At 55.7% G+C, this 21,961-nt stretch overlaps 1 protein-coding gene across 1 annotated transcript in view; it reads right to left on the bottom strand.

Annotated features, from left to right (window-relative positions):
• Window positions 1-21,961, bottom strand: part of EPHB1 (EPH receptor B1) — a 78,629-nt gene that overhangs the window by 10,645 nt on the left and 46,023 nt on the right. Inside the window, exons 5-9 of the mRNA XM_074153613.1 lie at window positions 12,899-13,054; window positions 8,615-8,950; window positions 4,518-4,642; window positions 3,082-3,244; window positions 201-309 (exon numbers count right to left, since the gene is read on the bottom strand). Of these exons, the coding sequence (XP_074009714.1) occupies window positions 201-309; window positions 3,082-3,244; window positions 4,518-4,642; window positions 8,615-8,950; window positions 12,899-13,054 (889 nt within the window). The remainder of the gene's footprint in view (window positions 1-200; window positions 310-3,081; window positions 3,245-4,517; window positions 4,643-8,614; window positions 8,951-12,898; window positions 13,055-21,961) is intronic.

Raw genomic sequence — 21,961 nt, 5'->3', positions numbered from 1 at the left:
AGACAGCTGGGTTTGAGGGACGAGCAGCTGGCAACGGCCCCACACCGCTCCCCTGCCAGCCACACTCGGCGAGTGGTGGCCTCTCAGTGCTCTCTCCAGCTATGGAGGTCCCCCATCCCTCCCTTCCTACCCCAAATCTCTCCCAGTTGCATCTTACCACCTCCACCCTTCCAGGGATGCAGCATCTCACGGGGACCCACCTGCTGCAGACGATGGAAATGGCCACCAGCGAGACGATGAAGACCACCCCGGCCGCTGCGGACCCTGCGATCAAAGGCAGCTGCTCTCTCAGCTCCGACTTGTAGTCATCTGCAAGAGAAGAGGGACGGGGTGGATTCTCCTTTGCATGGCTCAGGGAGTAAGAGTAGCCTCCTGGGAAGGGGTCCCGTAACATGTTCTCCAACCCCATGGGTGGTGGGACAAGGGAGACCCAGGCAGGAGCGCTGGTTGAGGCACACGATGAGCCGACACTGTGTTGCACAAGGAAGGATTGACGCACTCAGGTCACACATGTTTTGGGTTAAAAATATGGAAGAGAAGGTCCTAGGAATCAAGTCAAAGCAACTTGATCAGGCCCAGTTTCCCAAAGAAATGACATTCACAAGGTGACTTTGCCCATGCTCTAGGGCTTCTCTTCCCTCAATAAATTTAAACCTGTTGGTCATTTCGACCAAATTTAACATGGAGTCTCAAAGTTCCTACAAGTTGCAGGAAAGGAGGAAGAGAAAAGGCCCCATTAATAACTAAACCAGCCGGGGAAGGCTGGGCCAAGAGTTCCCTCATATTAGACATCAGAGAGTCCACCACACTGGTGGACCACACAATGGTTAACCTTGAGAGAGAGGCCCAGAAGAACCCAAGCGCTTTCTCTGCAGATCCACTGGTAGGATTTTACATCTCGAAAGATGGCATCAGTCAACTCCTTTTGCAGGCAACCACAGCACCCCTTCCGCACCAAGCATCCCTCAAACCCCCTGCGTCCCCTCGGCCAGCCACTGTGTCTCTGTGAAAGCCGAGGTGGTACATGGAGGACTGGACATGCCTGGAGCAACCCTAAGAAAGCTATTTGCCACCTCCATGTGTCTCCTCCCCGCCTTCCCCTTCTCCTGCCCTGCCCCGTTAGCGGTGTGGGCACCCACAGCCGTGTGCATGGATGGTACCACAGAATCACAGAATGCTATGGGGTTGGAAGGGACCTCTGGAGATCATCTAGTCCAAACCCCTGCCAAAGCACGTCCACCCAGAGCAGGTTGCACAGGAACATGTCCAGGCAGGTTTGAATGTCTCCAGAGACGGAGACTCCACCACCTCTCTGGGCAGCCTCTGCCAGGGCTCTGCCACCCTCAAAGGAAAGAAGTTCCTCCTCATGTGAACTTCTTATATTCAAGTTTGTGCCCATTTCCTCTTGTCCTGTCACTGGGCACCACTGAAAAAAGACTGGCCCCATCCTCCTGACACCCACCCTTTCAGTATTTATAGGTGTTGATCAGATCCCCCCTCAGTCTTCTCTTCTCCAGACTAAAAAGACCCAAGTCCCTCAGCCTTTCCTCATCAGAGAGATGCTCCAGGCCCCTCATCATCTTTGTAGCCCTCTGCTGTACCACCTCCAGTACTTCCCTGTCCTTCTTGGGAGCCCAGAACTGGACAGAGTGCTCCAGATGGGGCCTCACCAGGGCAGAGCAGAAGGGGAGGATGACCTCCCTCCACCTGCTGGCCACACTCTTCTTGATGCACCCCAGGATGCCATTGGCCTTCTTGGCCACAAGGGCACATTGCTGGCTCATGGTCATCCTGTTGTCCACCAGGACTCCTAGGTCTACCCAGGTCCTACCCAGCAGACCCCACACTCGTGGGGGCTTCTGCAGCCCTCCAGAAACAGCCCCTTCTCCAACCACCCCCAGCAAGGTCTGCCAGGTTGTGCCAGCAGCCACAAGCAACGGTTAAAATAAAATTCCCTCCAAAAGAAAGCATTTAACACCCTTTTATCTGTATTTTTCTAGTCTGCAGTTAATTATTAGCAACTAGATTTATCTCTTGCACGTCGCTTAAATCCTGAGAAATTCTCATCTAACAATCAATTATTATTTAATAATCTACACTATCCATTCTTATTAAATTTCAATTAATTGCTTATTTGAGGCAGGATTTTTCTTCTCGCTTCTCTAATTCTGAAGATTCGAGGCATTGAGGGGGGTTTATTGCCGTTTCCTTCCCTTTGGTCGCCCTGTGTGGTTTTTCTTTCCCGCTCCAGCTGGCACTCAACACGAGCACAAGCGTGGAAAGACGTGGTTTTAGGAAGGAAGGAAAGTGTTAGGAAAGACAGCCAGAGGGGCTGGGACCCATGGGTGTCACCTGAGGGGAGCAGGAACCACGTTGGCAAAGGCAAGGAAGGGGCTCCTTGCAGGAACTTCAGCTCCCCCAGTGTCTGGAGGAGTAGGAGGCTCACAAAGGAGCCTCGCGTCATTCACCGATGTATGGATCTGTCCCAAAGCTGAGGTTAATGAAAAACCCTCCCATGAATGATTACTCTCTAAAGGCATCTAGTGTCTGTGGGTGCAGGGAAGGGTTGGGGCCAGAGGAACAGCAGCACAACTCTGTTAAGGAGGCCAGAAGAAGCCATGAAGGTCGTGAGCTGGCCCTTTCCCTTGGACATACCACCTCAGGGTAGAGAATCAGCGGTTAGAGGTGGGTCTGACCCTTCCAGCTTTGCCCTGATGGGTGAGATGCAGCTCTGAGCACCCCAGGAGTCCTTCCTCTGAGGGTTCACAACCCCCACCCACGCTGGACTTGCAGCCGGTGGCAGGGGGGCTCTACCACCACGATCAGAGGCAGGAAAGACAAAACTGCAGCTAAATAGTGGGGGAGCAAACAGAGCTAAGAGATTTAAAGCAGATTACTCCTCCAGCTGGCGATTAATAAGACATCACTGTAAATCACCTGGCTTTTGCCACGCCGCCCGCTGGGAGAGAGGTTTGCAGAGACGAGTTCGTTTAATCCAATTAAAGCCCGAAGCTGATGCTGGGAAGACAACTGCCCCCCTTTGCCTCCCTGTGTCCCCCCCCCTCCCCATCCCGGACTCACCATCCGTCAGCGTCTGGAAGCACATCTTCCCGCTGTACTTGCCGTAGCCGGCCACGGTGCGGGCTCGGACCTGCACCACGTACACCATGCCGGGTCGCAGCCCCTCGATCCTGGCCGTGTTGGTCTGGCTGCGGGCCATGGAGGAGTTGTACTCATTGTGGTCCTGCGGGCACAGCCGAGAGAGACGGTCAGCGGGGATGGGGGACAGCAAGAGGATTGACATGTCCTGCAGCCCACCCGTCCCCGTTGGTGGCAGGGATGAGGTTTATCTGCAGGGGGATGAAGCGGTGGCCCTGGTTCTGCTCCAAGGAGGACAAGCGCCGGAGCCTGGGCAAGGTGGTTCAGACCCTCCTGGTTGCCCTGACACAAGGATCCTACAGGAACATGACCCATGAGCTCTGCCTGGTGTCCAGGAAGCTGGGGAGGTCCCCACAGCGTGTGCCTCTCCAGCAGCCCCCTGGTCCCACCAGAGCAAAGAGCAAAGTGCTCTTGGGGGGAAACAGTAATAGCATCCAGAGCAAAACTACATATGAGCAGTAAATTCCTCTTCAAACCACCGATGTCCCTGCACATTTCAGAAATGTCATGCAGTTATGGAAACACCGTAACGCGCCCTACGAGATCCCGCTGGAGCAGGTTCAAGGGCAACTTGCCTCTTCTGAGACCCCCAGCCCCTACAGTCGCTGCTCTGCTGGCAGAGGTCCCTGTGCTAAACCTCGGTGGAAATCTCATGCATCTCAAATCTCATTTTTTTGCAACGTTCCCCGGTGATTTGCTGTAAAGGGGCCGCTGGTGAGATCATCTAATTATTCACATTTAGAGGAATTCATTAAAGCTGGCAAGGCACAGGAGGGATGGAACAGCTTGGGCTCAGCACGGTTCACCGCAAGGGTTGAGAGCGTGTCCCCTGTGGAGAAGGATGGCCGCCAGTGAAAGGACCCAGCGGGAGGCAGTGACCCAGGACAGGGACAACCCTGACAATCTTCGTTATGCCGTCCCCCTCCTTTCCTCCCGACTCTGTCCCCACGCTCCGGGTCCCTGCTCACCCGAGCAGATACTAAAGCCAAGGCAGCAATGGGCAACGATGTGCTGGAGGAAATGCTGCCCATGGGGGAGGAATTACCGTCTGCATCTGCAACATCGCTTCTCTTCCTCTGGTTGCACGTCGCTCCCACCCCCCAAGAGCCAGTGTGGGCAACCAGGAGACCATCCCACCACCTGTCCCACCACCTGGACCCTTCCCAGCAAAGAGCCTGACTCAAAGCTTGTCAACGCTCTTCCTCTCCCAGCAAGCTCAGGACCGGAGCAGCCTCCCAGCCATATAAAGCTCCGTACACCCCCAGCCCACCCTCCATCCCGAGGTTTCCACCCGAGCTTACCGCTGCCGGCCTGGAGCCCACGGTGCTGCTGACGTCGGGCGTGCAGATGCGGCTCACCTTCTCGTAGTAGCGGATCTCGTAGTCCAGGATGATGCCGTTGGGCTGCTCGGGCTGAGGCCAGGAGAGCGTGATGCTCCTCATCGTGGCACTCACCTGGTGCATGATGGGGACGGTGGAGGGTGCTGCCGAGGAAGCAGGGAGGGAGGGGAAATTAATGGAAGGGGGTAGGACCAACAGCCCTAGGGAGGGGGAAAGTCTCCTGGGCACGTGGAGCATCCCAAATCTCCTGTCCCTGCAGTTGTTCACCCCATGGGACAAGCTGCCATATTAGCAGTGGGAAATGTGGCATCTCAGCAGCTTATATGGAGCCAGAGCAGCCAGCCGGCAAGGGACTTCAGGTGTTTAAACCAATTAGTCTTTTTAATTAGGGGCTTAGAAATCCTTGGTGTTCCTTCTCCCTGGGATTGCTTGCTCCATGGATGTCTCCCATGGGGGGGCACAGACAGCAAAGCTCTTCGCAGCAGGGACAAACCAAGGCTTGATGATGGTCTCCAGCTCTGCTTGCCATCTTTTGCCATAACAGCCTCTCTGGGGGAGCCAGCACCGCGGGACCCTGTACCACGGCTACAACCCCACATGCTGTCGGTAATAGGACATAGGAGCAAAAATCTGCCCACCCTGTGGACGCCTATGGGAAACCAGGGCAGGGACCTGGACAGGCTGGAGAGTTGGACAGAGAGGAACCTGATGAACTTCAACAAAGGCAAGCGTAGGGTGCTGCACCTGGGGAGGAATAACCCCCTGCACCAGGACAGGTTGGGGGCTGACCTGCTGGAGAGCAGCTCTGAGGAGAAAGACCTGGGAGTCCTGGTGGACAACAGGATGACCATGAGCCAGCAATGTGCCCTTGTGGCCAAGAAGGTCAATGGCATCCTGGGGGGCATCAGGAAGAGTGTGGCCAACAGATCGAGGGAGGTCATCCTCCCCCTCTGCTCTGCCCTGGGGAGGCCCCATCTGGAGCACTCTGTCCAGTTCTGGGCTCCCCAGTTCGAGAAGGACAGGGAACTGCTGGAGAGGGGACAGCAGAGGGCTACAAAGATGATGAGGGGCCTGGAGCATCTCTCTGATGAGGAAAGGCTGAGGGACTCGGGTCTTTTTAGTCTGGAAAAGAGAAGACTGAGGGGGGATCTGATCAACACCTATAAATACTGAAAGGGTGGGTGTCAGGAGGATGGGGCCAGTCTTTTTTCAGTGGTGCCCAGTGACAGGACAAGAGGAAATGGGCACAAACTTGAACGTATGAAGTTCCATCTCAACATGAGGAGGAACTTCTTTCCTTTGAGGGTGGCAGAGCCCTGGAAGAGGCTGCCCAGAGAGGTGGTGGAGTCTCCGTCTCTGGAGACATTCAAACCTGCCTGGACACGTTCCTGTGGTACCTGCTCTGGGTGGACCTGTTCTGGCAGGGGTTTGGACTAGATGATCTCCAGAGATCCCTTCCAACCCCATATCATTTGTGATTCTGTGACACCCCAGCCCATCAAGGGGACCCCAGGGTGCTGGACCCTGTAGCAAAGCTTTGGCTCAGCCCTGTCCCAGAGAAGCTGCTGTGTCCACTCTTAGGGGCTCTCTGGGGGTGCTCATCCTCAGCACCCAAACCCACTTCTCCCAGGAGTTTTATTTCCAAAGCCCAAACACTTGCAGAACAGTCTCCAACCCTCCTTCAGCAACTCGCCTGCTCCAGGGCCATGGCACAAGGCAGGATCTCCATCCCTGCAGCCCCTGAGACCCCAGGGCAGCAAACCACAGGGGTCCTGGACATCTTGTTGCAGCACCCCCGAGGAAGAAGATGCTCGGCACTGGCCAAGCGCACAGTCGGCATCGGGTGCGAGCCCGGTGCGGTTTGTCCAAGCCTTTTCCCTCCCTGCCGTGCATTTCTAATCAGTCTTGCCGGCCACGCCACACACCACTTTGCTCTGCAAAGCCACCCACAGTACTTCAGTCCATGCACCAGACCAGAGCTGAGTGAGCAGGTTCCTTAAAAAAGCTGCCAGGCGCGTTGTCCCCACTGCCACTGCTCCCTTCCCTGCTCTCCGCGTGCCCTTGGAGCCAACCCGGTGCTATTCTGCGCCTGTCGGGAAGCTGAGCATCCCTGGAGCCAACCACCCCTGGAGCCGACCACCCCTGGAGCTGAGCATCCTGGAGAGGAGCATCCCCAGAGCTGAGATTCCTGGAGACAAGTATCCCCAGAGCCAAGCATCCCTGAAGCTGAGATTCCCAGAGACGAGCATCCCTGGATCCAAGCACACCCAGAGACAAGCATCCCCAGCAGCAGCAACACCCTCCTTCCACCATCAAGGACGCCAAGCCACTAAATTAGCCATGAGCCACCTCTCCAAAGGCTTTTTGCCCCCCAAGCTACACTTGAAAGGGCCAGATCCACCACTTAATCCTACCAAAAGCCTCCAAGAAAGGTACCCAAATCTCTCCACACCCCAAGCTGCACTGGCATGACCTGCTCATGGGGTCACTGCTCCTGATCCAGCCCTCTCCGCCCTCCTCCTCCTCCTCACCGTGCCCAGAGTGCAGGCAGCACCGGGCACGGAAAATGCCTCCTCCCCATGGATCTGGGGCAGAGCTGAGCTCGGCATAGAATCATAGAATCACAGAATTGTCTGGGTTTGAAGGGACCTTTAAGATCATCTAGTCCACATGATGAGCTCGGGGCGCAGGATCGTGCCATGGAGGGAATCTGGGGGTGGCAGGAGCCCCCCTCTGCTCCACAAAGCCGCACTGGGAGATGTCTATAGTCTGGCACCACCTTTATTTACCCCGCGTATTTAATCCCATACTTATTTAATTTTTAATCTCTCCACATCCGCTCTGAGAAGATGCTCGTGGGCCGAAATTCAACACTTGAGCTTGATTGCTGTTTTGTTAATTGCCGTGTCCCCCGCCCCGTTAGCGTGGATAGCGGTGTGCAGGCAGATGGGGCTGGGGGTGAGACGCACCAACCAGCCTGGATCCAGCCCTGCACCCGGGAAGGGGGAAAGCGGGTGGAAAAACCCGCTGCAAAGCCAAAGGGATTTTAGATTTAGCGCCCGTCCTGCCCTTGGCACAGCTGACGCATTTCCATCGGGTCACCCCGCAGCCCCTCCTGCGGCGCTGGGAGCATTTCCACAGCGATATTCAGCCTTTGCCTGACAAAACAGGGAGCACAGGGGGATGGACGGACAGACCTGGGAGCCCTGGCTCTTCCCAGCTCCCAGGAAGCCTAAGGGTGAGAGCTGAGCAAAGAAACACCCCAAAAATCCTGCCCCCCCCAGGAGAAAATACCTGGAAACCAGAGGCGGGTTTGATTGCCTGTGGTTCAGGAGATGCCAGCCAGGCACAAGCGTAGATTTGTATTCCCTGGAGCTGGGAGACTGAAATATTTACGCCAGGTTTCTGTCTCCTGCTGTCCCAAGGGAGCGGGTTGGCAAAGGCTGCCCGCGTTACACGATCAGCACGAAGCAGAACTGGCCATCCCCTTTCTCTGCCCAAAGCAGGCGGCTTTCCATCCCCTCCACTCCTCATTGCAGCCCAGGGTCAGGTCCCCCCACCCCACCAAACATCCCAGCTTGGCCAAGAGCTGCTCGTGCAGCTCCCGACACCTGATCGGGAAGAGGGAGGGAAAGGGGCAGGGGAGCCCGGAAAAGGGGACAAGAGGAAAATGATGGGAGAGGGATGTGCCAGAGGAGACCAAGCTCAAATTCAGCCCCGGGATGCTGCTCAGGCTGTGTTTCAAGGCCGGATTCACCCCAACTCCCTGCTCCCACTTGGGAAAAGTGGGGAAGGGGCAATGCTTTTTCATCCCCAACCAATCTAGATAAAAAGCAGATATCGGTCCTGACTCCCTCCCCTTCTCCCACAACCCATCTCTGGCTTTGCCCAGGGTGCAGGCACCCTCTCCAGCTCCCCCATCCCTCTCCCTCCCTCTTTTCTTGGCCTTTTTCCCCACTTTCCACCTTCCCCCCAGCCCACCCAGGGCTGGGTGCCGGTTTATCGCCGGCATCCCACACCACACACACCCAGGGAGCTTTTTCCTTCGGACTGGGAGCTCGCAGCTGGTACTGTATGGCTTAAAACCCCCGGCACCGCGCCGTCCCAGGACTCACCGGCTTGGTTGGTGGTGATGTTGACGGAGACGTGCTGTGGTGGGAAGGGGCTCTTGTTGGAAACCCCATTGACAGCCTGGATCTCGAAGGTGTACGGCGTGTGGGCCCACAGGTTGCTGATGAAGACCCGGGTCTCCGTCAGCCCCAACTGCCTGGGGACAAAGTCCACGTTGTCGTCGCAGCGGGAGCAGGCGCGTCGGTCCGACCGGCACTTCTTGCAGACGATGTTGTAGGTGACGTCGTCCCGACCCCCCGTCTCTCGCGGCGGGTGCCACTCCAGGATAATGGACGTCTCGTTGACGATGGAGATGACATTGCGGGGGCCGGATGGGACACCTGCGGGGAAGGAGAGCACCTGAGACCTTGCCCAAAACGTTATGCTCAAGACCCTAACAGGGCTCAGCAGGAGCTCTGGGGGGGTCCAGTATGGAGAAGGACACCCCACAGCTCCGTCTGCTGGTCTACCCATCACCTCCTGCCTCAGGAGGGATTCAGTCTCCATGGCTTTGCCCAATTCAGGGTCAGGCTCTCCCGACCGCCCGCACCACCGGCCACAGAGAAGGGTTTCATGGCTGGGCATGAGGACTCCCATGGCACAAACCCATTCAGTCTTCCAGTAAAAACCCCACACACAGGGATCCATCTGTGAAGACGGAGCCTTTTTAATGATCGGGAGATGCCGAGTTAGCTCCAGTGCTCACGTGGAGAAGCACCTCCGGCAGATTATCACAGCGAGAGAAACGCCACTTAGCCGGCAGCGTGGGGAAACGGAGGAGCAGCGCCCGAAAAGAGAGTACGGAATGAAAAGCTGTTATTAACGGTTCGATATCTCGGGTTGGGAGTCCCGGGAATTCAACGGCACAGAGGAATGCTCTCCTCCGCACCCGGCACCACTCGCTGGTTGGCGAGTCGCTCGTGTGTTGGCCGAGAGATCAAAATTGCATTGATCAAATCCGCCAGGAGCCATCGCAAATGCTTGGGAGGACGGGAATCGAACACTGCTGCCATCGCAAGCGCTGCCGGAACGGGGCCGGAGTCGATAGCGAGAGGTTCAGGAGGAATCCGGGTGGGAGAGCATCATCGAGGCACAAACATACAGCTGCCCAGGGCTGGGGAAGGGTTTGGGGTTAGCCAGGATGGCTCCGCAGCTGAAACCACAAAATCCAGCTGCTGGGTTATATTAAATAAGGAAAGTGATTAATTACAGGAAGAGGAAGAAAAAGGACTTTGCCATGATGGGGGGAGCAATAAAAATGATGGAGGACTTGACCCGCGAGGAAAGGTTAAGAGAGCGAAACACGCTCCATCTTGGGGAAAACCATCCCGGGGGAGACCTCCGTGTGTGTGTGTGGTGGGGAACATCATTAGTGGCTGCAGATAAATTAGCCCCGTTACTGGATGGGGATGGGCTGGGAAGAGGCGGCTTCGTCAGCACAGGAGTGACGTGGCCGGTGGGATGGAGAAGGTCACCCCGTGTGGAGGACCTCCAGGTGACACCCTGCTCTGGTCGCCGCTGCCAGCCAGCCCCTGGGGGGGACATGGGTGGCCACCCCTTGCCCAGGTCCCCGCCTGCCCTGCTCTCTCCCCCTGCTCCCTTTAATGGCACCCAGGAAGGCACTTTGGGAGCCCCCATCTGAGCCGTTGCTGCAGATACCACAGATGAAAGCGTTTTGTTAAAATGCCTAGAAAAATGACGGCCTGTAAAAAAAATTAATAAAAATTTAAAATAATAAAAAAAAAAAACAATCCGTTCCCTTCAATTCTTTTCTCCTTTAGCGGAGGAAACACACGTGTTGGGGAGCAGTCGCCAATGGAGTGTCCTCGCTGGAAAGGGCTTTCGTGGACTCAAGGCACAGATGTCCCACCACAGGGGTCACTTGAAATCCCATTAGCAGGTAGTGGAGATATCAAAGGGGGGTTATGGAAAGGGGGATAGGGGACACACTGGGGACAGGAGTGGGGGGAAGGACATCCGTTCCCCAGGAGGAACCAGACAAGAGGACTCGCAAAGGCTCGGGAGAAGGATCAATAAACAGCAAGTTACCCTCAAAAAGCTGCAACCTGCCTCATAAACCTTAATCCAATCGCCCTCCTTGTACCTTAAGCTGACAATATCTTTCCAAGCCTTTTTTTTTTAAGAAAAAGGGAGAAAAACCATCTTCCTTCCCTGGCCCAGAGACAAACCACTGTGTCCCAAAATTCTGCCCCCCTCCCCGTTAATTGGAGCCCCTTCCCTGCCCTGCCACGGGTACAGGGCTGGAACCATGCTCGGGAAGGGCTCTGGTCCGGGGCAGCACCCGCAGCTCCACGCTGTTATTTACTCCTCTGACACGGAGAAACTTTGTGGGTGAACAGCTGGCATCTCAGATAAGAGCGCTGTAAAATTAAGCATCGCCGAGAAGAAATAAAAATCAGCAAATAGACTTTTTTTTTTATACTGTATTCCTATAGCACAGCAATACTGTAAATCAGCCACGTAAGGAGATATAATAAAGCTATACAGATTATATCTGCGGTTGTTGCTACCTGCTGACTACCTCCGGTCTGACAGCCCAAGCGATGCAACACAACGTGCAAATCCTTCCCTCGTTTCCGACGTGCGTTTCGGGCGCTCCCCAACGCCGAGGGTCCAGAGCATCCTTCTGCTAAAGCTCCCTGAGGGGCTGATTCAAGGGCCTGGAGCGTCTTTGGTGGGTGGGAATTGAGGCTGAGACTCACGCTCCCAGCGGGCTGAGGAGCACAGCTGCAGCTCCTTCTTCTCTCCTGGGCTCTCTTCTCACCAAAGGACAGGTTTGAGGCCGCTGCTGCCATCCCAGGGGGCTGGGACAGAGAGCCGGGCAGCGATGCATTGCGCGCAACGCCGCACTGAATACCGATGCTTAACGCACCCTTCCCCCCTATAAAAAAAAACCCCACTCCATCTGGAAGACTACGAGCAAGACAGCGACAGCAGATAACTTTAAATTCTAATTTATCCTGGGGACTATCTCCCTGCCATCACCGCCGCTGCCAGGTGAAATATAAACTCAAAGGGCTGCCGGAGAGGCAGGTTGCGGGGCCGTCCCGTCGCTCGTCCTTCGGTGGGTGCCACGGCGGCACCCCCCAGGAAAGCAGAGCGGAGGGGTGAGGAGACATCACCTGCTCATGGGGGTGAAGGGGTATGTGTTGGGGCAGGGAGCGTTCGGTAGCAGGTGGAGGAGGTGCTGTGCCACGGGAAGAGGGACGGGGTATTCAATACGGGCACCCCAGCCCTCCGCAAAGCTAAACCCTTGCGGTGGGTTGACCTCGGCTGGCTGCCATCCCCCCACCCAGTCCCTCTCTCGCTCCCCTCTGCAGCAGGACGGGGCGGGGAGAAAATCATAGAATCACAGAATGGTTAGAGTTGGAAGGGACCTTAAAGATCATCGAGTTCCAAACCCCCTGCCATGGGCAGGGACACCTCCACTAGAGCAGGTTGCTCAAAGCCCCATCCAGCCTGGCCTTGAACACTTCCAGGGATGGGGCATCCACAGCTTCCCCGGGCAACCTGTTCCAGTGTCTCACCACCCTCACAGGAAAGAATTTCTTCCTAATATCTAATCTAAATCTCCCCTCTTCCAATTTAAAACCATTACCCCTTGTCCTGTCACTACACTTCCTGACAAAGAGTCCCTCTCCGGCTCTCCTGGAGGCTCCCTTCAGATATGGGAAGGCTGCTATGAGGTCTCCTCGGAGCCTTCTCTTCTCCAGGCTGAACAACCCCAGCTCTCTCAGCCTGTCTTCATAGGGGAGGTGCTCCAGCCCTCTGATGATCTTCGTGGCCCTCTGCTGGACCCATTCCAACAGGTCCATGTCCTTCCTGTGCTGAGGACTCCAGAGCTGAACACAGTATTCCAGGTGGGGTCTCACAAGTGCAGAGTAGAGGGGTAGAATCACCTCCCTGGACCTGCTGGCCACGCTTCTCTTGATGCAGCCCAGGATGGGGTTGGCTTTCTGGGCTGCCAGTGCACGTTGCCGGCTCATGTGGACCTTCTCATCCACCAACACCCCCAAGTCCTTCTCCTCAGGGCTGCTCTCCAGCCATTCTCCGCCCAACCTATTTGTGCCTGGGATTGCCACGTCCCAGGTGCAGGACCCTGCACTTGGCCTGGTTGAACTTCATGAGCTTTGCACGAGCCCATCTCTCCAGCCCACCTCTCAAAAGCTCATGGGTGGAGATTTTACCATCCCTGATGCTTCCCCAGCAGCAGAGGGGAAGGAGACCCTGCAGCCCCACCACCACCAACAACCAACCCCGTTACTCACTGGTGCAAGCAGCTGCCGGGGGGTCAAAATCAGCCCGGTAGTAGCCGTTGCGGCACGTGCAGACCGGCGAGGCCTCGGCGGCAGAGCGGCTGTTGGGGGGGCACGGGGCGCAGACCCCCGCGCCCTGGCTGGCCTTGAACATCCCCGCTGGGCAGGCTGCAAGAGAAAGGAGAGAAATGAGGTGGGGTGCCCAGCCGTCCTGGGGCAGGGGGGGGAAAGCAGATCCCCTTCTTGGAACGGGGCAGACAGAGAAAGAAAAAGAAAGGAATAAAAGAAAAATAAGCCACAGAAAAGCCTCCGCCCCTGTGTCGGAGCTAAACGGGGTAGCACCTTCCCACGGAGGTAGGATGGCCGTAATTTTCCACCCTTGCCGTGAATTATTTCTGAGGCCACCAGGAAAACACTGCAGTCGCACAGCAACGGGCAAGTTTTGTGTAGTGTCCCCCAAGACACCAGCCAGCCCTGCTCCGAACCGGGTACTAAGCCTAATTACAACACACCCTCTCTCCCTAATGACACAGGAATTAGCCACAGCAGCAGCTGCTTTGCTCCCCACCCCTCCTACCCAGGCAGGGGGACAGTGCGGGGGGGGTGCGCTGCAGGACCCCCTTTCCCAGCAGCAGCCATGGGGACACGGACACACAGGGACAGGACGGTGTTCCCTTTCTGCTAGCCCCAGCGGCACGGCTCAGGTCTCGCCTCTCTTCTTCCACGCAAAATTTGAATATTTAATTTAAAAGTTGATGCGAGGCCCATAACAGTGTGTGACGGGTCCGTCCCATAATCCATCCCATCCAATCCGTCCCGTTAATCCCCCGCAGCCCGGGGCTGGGGCTAATAACCTTCCCAGCCTTGGGCCTCCGCATCCATTCAAGCAGGAAACTGGAACTAATTCGTAAACGAGAAGATGCTCCAGTTACAGTGACGGCGAGGCTTTAATCAGTGACAGCGGGAGGTTTCATTAATTAACCATCTCTGCTCTGCCGTTAGAGAGTGACGATGGAGCGACAACGAGGGGGGTGCCTCGTCCCTGCCCCACCTCGCTGGTCCTTACCAACCGGGCGCTGATGAAGGGATGCTCGTCCATCCTTGATGTCTGACAAAACCCTCAGGTGACCCCTACGAAACGGAAGGCTGCAGAAAGGAATATCTGCATTTTGGCACACGCGCCCGAGGGACCAGACTCCCATCCAGGTCCACCACCCGGCTGGGGGTTCCTGGCCTCCCACGCAGAGTGGTCCCACCTCCGTTTGGCTCCCGGCTCTGCCCCCGTGATGCCGTCACCTCCAAGGCATGGCTCTGCAGAGGAACACCCTAAGTGTCTCATAAACACGGCGATGATTGAGATAATGGAAAGTGCCTCTTAGCCCCTGTCTGCTGCATCAGGATATGAGGCATCTCCTAGCAGCCACGAAGAGGAAATTAATAGGAGCAAGCAGGAGTAACCACTTTGATGCAATTTCCTTGAGAGATAGTGGACCATCTAATCTTTATTGGAGCCCTTTAACCTGTCATTCAAAACTCATGAAGGCCTCTTGCTCACACAGTCTTTCCAGATATTAAAAGATGATAAAAAAGGATAAATCAAAACAATATTTTACAATTTTATTATTCAGGGGATCTTTTTTTCCCCCCCCTGCCTGAGGCACGCAGCTGGCTGTGATGAATTGTCTCTTGCCAATGGCGTTAATAGCCAAGTGGGGCCACTGCATCCCAGGGGGACCGGCCACCACCTCACACTGCCCTTCCTCCTCCCCACCACGGGAGGACTGCTGAGTCCTCCACATCCTACCGCAGCCGTCCCACACATCTGGCCTCTTACCGAAGCACTTAGGGCCATAAGCCACCACCTCGGGCAGTCAGGCAGCTAGACACACGGCGTCACCGTGCACTGCAGGACACTGGGGTGGGCACATGAGGGCTTTGGGGGGGAACTTCAAGATGCCAGGGCAGAAGGCAGCTGGATGCAGATCCTTCCCTGAGCCACACACACAGTCCTAGGGCCCGTAACAGCATGAGGAAGCACAGAGTTACACCAGACACACAAGGCAGGAGACACAACCACGTGTGGACACCAAGACTTCGAGGTGGATCTCCACTTCCTCACTTCTCCATTCCCACCAGCAACCTCGCCGTGATGTCCCAGCTCCCACCAGCAAGCGTTAGCATCCATGAGACGTGCAACGGGTGACTTGGGGGCTCTAGAGCTGGAAGATGCATTCAGAAACGTGCCTGAAACGCGCTGGGCTCTTTGGAGGATCAGGAAGGAGAGGGCAGCAGTTCCGGGGAACCTGTATTTTGATGGAAGGCGACGGGAGGGGGATGGAGGAAGACGAGAGCATCGCAGCGCTATGAACACACCTTGGTTTTAAGCACAGAGGCACGTTGGTGGGTCGGTTGAAGGGGTTTGTTAATTTTTAATTACAATTAATCCCAGTGACGCTTTGTCAAAATACCTGAACAGAGTACACGCTGCAACCCAGTGTCCTCAGGTTTCTTTCATCACTTCGCTTATCTGTAAATTCCTGTAATCTGCAGGCACGTGGCTCTTAATTGTTATTATTACCAATTAGCTTTTCTCTCCTGTAATTACACTGTGCTTGCCTAAAGTCTCCCGCAGTTCCGGGGGAGGCTGATGCTGCCTTCTTCCCGAAGCTGCTGCGGGCTGCAGCCCTCCGCTCTCCCCACTGCCCGTGTCCCCCCCTTTTTCTGGGGGAGCCGAACCACCAACCTCACACCAAAGACGAAGCCGAAACCCCCATGACCCCTGCGATGCCATGGTGGTATTTATGGAAATTTATGGATGGATCCACAATCCATTGGACAGTAAACATGTAGCCGGGGCGTAAGGCTCGGAGAGAGGGCTCGAGCCCAGGAGGCAGCAATAAATCACCCCACTAACGGCAAGGGTAGCGTTTGCCTTGATTTAAGGGCTGCTGCAAGAAAGTTCCCCAGAGCTGGCAAGGTCTGGATCTGTAATAGCATCTCGGACGAGCGCGGGACGAGGCTCTGCCTCGGCTTTCCCTGCGGAAATGGGCTCCTTCTGCCGGTGCCCTGGCTGCGGCGCAGTCTGCATCTCGTCAGCCCGGAGAAGAATTAATTGATCGTTGATTACGTGGGCTGGATAAGATTAATGATGTGCTTATCTATCCATTTCCTCGTGTTTAAGCACCAGGGGTGTGTTGGTAAATGATGAGGCACGAAACGCGGCCGTGCCACTCGGCAGGGCTGCGTGACCAGCATTTAACATCCCCCCATGACCCAAAGCTGCCCATGGATTGGCCACCCTTCCTGTGGATCAGCCGTCCTGCCCACGGATCAGGGATGTCGGGCATCCCGGGTGGCGAGGACCAGGCATTTGCCAGCAGAACCCCTTTCCCAAGGCCAACAAAGGCGTTTGGGGGTGGGAGGGAGCATCACTCCAGGCTTCTTGCAATGAGATGTCATCATTGGAGGTTTTGGGGAGGGGAAAAAAGCAAAATAGATGCAAGTTGCTCTAGTTTGGATGGAGCTGGGGATGGAGCCCCCTTCTTACCTCCCCCAAAAGCTTGGGGTGGGGATGCGACCAGGTCCCACGTGGGGTAAAACACCCAGCGAAGGCACCGTGGACCTGCATCCCCATCGCCCTCTCCCTCCTCGCTCAGCAGCTTGCACGGGGCGGGATGAATTGTGGAAGCAGTAGTGGCACACAGCAGCATCACGGGGCTTTGGTGCTTCCAAAATCTCCCTGTCTTAACCACGACGATCCCGTACCCCTTATATTTCGGGTGCCAGGGGTCCCAGAAAGCAGCAGAGGGAAGTGGGATGTCTCTGCTCATCCAGCCCAAGGCAAGCCACCGTCAACAGACCAGATGCTCTGAGGGAAAGGGTGCAAGCACCAGGGCACCCAAGCGTTCCATTTTTCAAACTAAATCCTCTCGGTTGACGCCTGGAACTTGCACTTTTTAATTACTCTCTTAGGGGAGCTTTAGTCAAAAAAAAAAAAAAAAAAAAGGAAAAAAAAAGGAAAAAAAAAAAGAAGAAAGAAAGAAAGAAAGGAAAGAGACATCTCCTCTATATTAACTTGCTCTAAAGCTCCCCGGGGACGCGGAGTGGCATTTTTCCTTATCAGGTTTTAAAATAGGAGCTTCTGCAAAGAATTACATTCTTCAGCTGGCGATTCCCCACCTCCTCCCCGTGGTCCTCGCTGGTACCCTGTGCCAGCTCCCTTTGCTTGCAGCAAACCGAGCCCGTGCCGTCTCATCGTTCCCGTGTCCCTGATGTCCCCGCTGGGGCAGAGCTAACCACGTTTGCCAGGTTTTCCCAAATTCACACCTGGTTTGGGTTCCTTTTTGGGTCCAATGCCTTTGCAGGGCCAAACTTTTGCACGTGCCCATGGTCGCACCAGCACAGCACGTGAGGGAAAGATGGGTTAGAAGTAATGGTGCTGCAGGAGGCGATGCCCTCGAGCAAGCTGGAGGTGCGGAGAGGACCGCCACATGCCAAGGCACTAAAAAAGCCCAGATCATCCAGCCTTGCTCCCAAAAGACATGTGGTTGGCACCCACCAGCACCCCTGGGAGATGGGCAGCGGGGAAGGTGCCCTGTTGGGTTTGAGGACACCATGGGCCATGAACAAAGGAGGAGGAACTGCAGCTCACTGCACTTACAGCCCACTGGAAAACGGACTTAAAGCCATTTCCCCCCTTTCTGCAAAGACAATTTTTCATTAAGAAGAAAATCCGGCTCCTAAAACTGACACTTTCTGCAGGAGGATCCCAATTTTTCGATGAAACTCAAAAGAAAAAAGAAGAGAGGAGACGCTTGCTAGAAACCCCTTGTACGATTTGCAGACATCTTCGACACATGATGTATTTATCTTTAAGCACACCAAAAAAAGGAAAAAAAAAAAAAATATGGAAAGGCCATCAATTTTTCAACCTTCCAATGGATTAGCCCCAATCACGGGTATTTTAGTGGCAAGGCAGCTCTCCTCCCCAGCCCGCTGCCTCCACGTGCCGCCCACCCGCAGGCGAGGAAGCCCCTGGAGATGCTTTCAGCTGAAAGACACCACCCCGGGCAAAAAGACACCCCCATGAAATTGCACGCTGTGGAAAAATGACATTTAGAGGACATCGTGATTACAGGGGCAGGCACTCCGGCTGCCGGCACGGCTTCCGCTCGCCCTCGGGACCCGGTGGCACCGTGTCCCCCGTGGGGACACACGCCGCAGAGCCGCAATGCCACCACAGCCTGTAACATCACCGACGCTTTTGGGTTTCGATCCCTTTGATGTGTCACCGACACCAGGGATGCAGGCTGCAGTTTTGGGGGGGGAAAAAAAAAAAGAGCAGAATCAGGCAAGGCTGTCCCCCACACGCCGATGCCGACGCTCCCCAGCGGGAGCTGCCACCTCCCCGTCTTCAAAGGGCTACAAGGGTGCTGCCTTCCCACCCCGCTTTCATCTCCCTCGTTAGACCCCCCCGGCAAACATCCAAGCAGGGAGCGAGCACCCAGAGGTTTAATTGCATCCCCGACGTGATGCTCTCCCGTCACTCCTTCCCTCCTGGAAGGGGAGGGGGCTGGAAGGTTGTTTTGTGTGGTGGCGTTGTTGGGGTTTTTTTTTTCCCCCCTCCTTTTTCTACTTTTTAATGATCTCATTCCCTTTTATATCAAGCCAAGCGCTTCTCCCAAGCGCCTCAGAGCCTGGCACAGCTGCAGCGAGCTCAGCAGGCGGCCGGGGACACCGGCGGGTGTTCTGCCGTGCCACCATCCACGAGGCATCCGCAAATTAATCCGGAGAGGGTCCTGTATTGGGAGGAACACCACGCTCCGGCGAGGAGGGATGGGAGGGTACCCACCGCAGGCATCCTGCCTGCCTCACCACACCGGGAAGACAGAGGGGGATCGGAACCGCTCCTAAAACACCACCAAATCTCCTTTCCTACCTCCAGTCCTTGGTGGAGGGCGAGAAGCATGACCCGGAATGGGGAAACAGAGAATTCCGAGCATCCTCAGCCCCAAAGCATCCCCGGACAGACAGACAGACAGATGTTGGGCTCCTCCAAGGAGGGAGCTCAGCACAAGCCCCCGAGCAATGCCAGAAACGGCAGCACCTTTGGGATGGGACAACCCACCAGAGCCTCATCCCAGGAAGAGATAAAACCTCATTTTGGTGCAAACCTCACCATTTTTGCCGCCAAACACACGAATTTTCACCATTTTCATCATTTCCCCCATCCCGGGGCCGAGCCTAATTACAAACAGCGCCCGCCTCGTCGCCTGCATCCCGTCTCTCAGCACCGTCACGGGCAGAAACATTATCATGAGATAAACATGAGCTTCCCAGCATCCAGGTCCGCATCCCGCAGGCGACAGGCTGCATCCCTCCCCAACGCGTGGAGAAAAGAGGCCCCGGCTCCTCGTTACGCGCAGGCGGTTAATTAAACCAGCCCTTCACCTCTGGAGGAATAGGTTTAGATCCGCCTTGGGATACGTGTAAATTAAAGTCAGCAGCTTCTGAGCCTGGCCCTGCCATGGTTTATTCATGGAGGAAAAGTAAAATTCAATGTGATTTTTTCCCTTCTTAGGGTTTGGGTTTTTTTTTTTTTCCCCTCTTCTTCTCACGGATGAGAAAGGAATGGAAGGGGCAGGATTTCCAAGGAGCTTGCAGGGCAGGGAGCTGCTGAGGGCTCATTAGAGGCAACAGGGTGGGGGTGCATCCACGGTCACCTCTCGCAAAAATCCCACCCCTCGTCAATCAAGGATCTGCTCCCCCAGGGGGGACCGAGGTGCTCGGAGACTGAGCCCCACACACGCTTGGCTGCAAGCAAAACGCCGCTGATGCTCACCCAGAACCAGCGCTTCTCCTCCAGGAAAGCGGGCTTGAGAAAATTAAGGGTCTCTGGATGCAGAAGAGCTTCGACACCAACTGTTTAGCTGGTATCATGACCCTAAAAACTGAGTTTAAGCCCAGAGCAGGGCATGGAAGAAGATGGTTTTGGCTCCCACATGCCCTGCTGCTCATCACCCATGGCACCCGTCTTCCCAACAGGTCCACGCTTGCCCATTTAACTACTGCTCCGGGCTTCACTTCCTCTGTTTTTCATGGTCGGAGGGATTCTGAAGGTCTAAAAGACGAAACCTGTCCCAGATCTGTTTGTTGGATGAGGAAAGGGAGAGCACGCTCTGGGCAGACGGCGCCGCAGGGCTGCCAGCTCCCTGCAGAGCAGGGAAACTCGCTTTGCCCTCCAAAACAGCCAATGGGAAAAAAACCAAAAAAACCCCACAAAAAAAACACAAAAAACCAAACCAAACACCACAACAAAACCACTTCTCAAGGTCCCTTTTGCAAACCACTTTTCTCCTGCCTGAGTTTTGCTCCACTTTAGTTTCCACTTCACACCAATGCAAGGTTGCCCAGTCTCACACCACGACTCCTCCACCACCAGTGGCTCCCCCTTCCTTCCCAGAAACCAGCCAGAGGAATAATGACGCCCAACCTTCTCCAGCGCTTTTCCATGTGGAATTAGGGGGGGGGAAACCCAGCCCAGCTCACGGAGACCCTCTAGTCCCCAGCCCATTTCCATTTCTCCCCGCTCTTTCAAGCTCTTCCCCCTCCCCGGGGAACAGCAGCCCCGCTATGGGGAGGAGGAGGGAGGCATCACAGGGAAGGATGAGGCCGGCGCTGCCTCTCCGAGCACCCGCTCTCCGTGATCAAATGCTAAATAATTTGATCAAGCGCCAGACAATTTATCCACAAAGGCAGGGAGGTTTGCGGTGGCGACAGCGGTGACTGGTGCCGGGTGCCTCTCATCATCCTAACGCCGCCCGAGTTTATTAATCCGAGTCAACAAATGAAGGGGGACCGAAGTTCTCAGCAATGATTTGAGGCTATTTAACCTCCTTATACTCTTCTTTAAAAACATATTTAGCGGCTGCAGCCTGCCGCGGGCTCTTCCCTCTGCCGGGGCTGAGCTTGTCGCTGCTGCCCCGAGCCCTCGCGGGCAGCGGGGACGGGAACTGTCTGAATAGCAGCCGCAAATTAAATGCCACGGCACGGCACGGCTCTCCCTGGGGACACAACATAAGGAAAGGGGGAGATTGATTCAGCAGTAAATAGACAGCGGTGTCCGACCCCCTACTCCTTGGGCTCCCCTGCCCCGAACATACGAACATTTACAGCTCTGCCGTATGTTAAAACCAGAGCGGAGGGCTGGGGAGTAAATCCAAGAAATCCATCCTGCGCCAGCCACGGAAAGCGATTTAAGGAGGAGATGGGTGAGAGGGACGAGGGCGTCACCGGGAGCAGAGCGGTTGGGAAAGGACTTGGGGGGGGCTCCAGAGGTAGGGCAGGAATGCCAATATCTGCCCAGGGGCTGCTCCCACCCGACCTCCAGCACCCCCAGCCCCACCGCTTCGCCTGTTTTTAACAAACAGGGTGGTTTATCACAGCTGGGTGCCCTGTCTCGACCACAGGCGCAGCCGGGATCTGGATTTCGGGCAAGCCTTGTAACCTGGAGCACGCTTGGTTTGAATGAGGGCGATTATAATCAAGGCTGGCCAGCGCCGCGAAGGCAAGCGATGCTCCCGTGCCACCTTGGTGACACCGATGTGCAGGGGTGACACCACATCACGTTACACCGGTTCTGGTGAATCGCGGAGCGCGAGCCAGAGAGGAGACCACCAGGACCCGTCCCAGGTGAGCACGTACGTCCCATCACCAGCAAAGATCTCCCCATGAGTTTGGAGCAAACAACTGGGGGGGGGGGATCAAGATTGGGGCCAGGGCTCAAGTCCCAAAAAACACAAGCCCCAGAAGATGCTCTACTCCCACCCCAGGCAACGGGCTCGATACAGGAGTCACGGAGCGCGGTTATTTGCAGCGTGGAGTGAACTGCAGCCATGTGAGACTCCGGGAGTCGATGGACACGGGCTGGAAGCCATAGGGAAGAGCCGATACTTTCATGTACCACTTAACCCAGCGCATCATGTTCACCCCTCAACGCCTACGGGAGCTATCGAGCCACATAATGAGCAGGAAAGAGAGCTGCCACAAAAACTCATGGTGGATCTCGGAGATCCC

Source organism: Numenius arquata, chromosome 9 (assembly GCF_964106895.1).
Source record: "Numenius arquata chromosome 9, bNumArq3.hap1.1, whole genome shotgun sequence".
In the NCBI taxonomy this organism is placed as follows: Eukaryota; Metazoa; Chordata; class Aves; order Charadriiformes; family Scolopacidae; genus Numenius; species Numenius arquata.
Note: the sequence above shows the minus strand (reverse complement) of the source record. Positions and strands in the feature narration are given on the sequence as shown.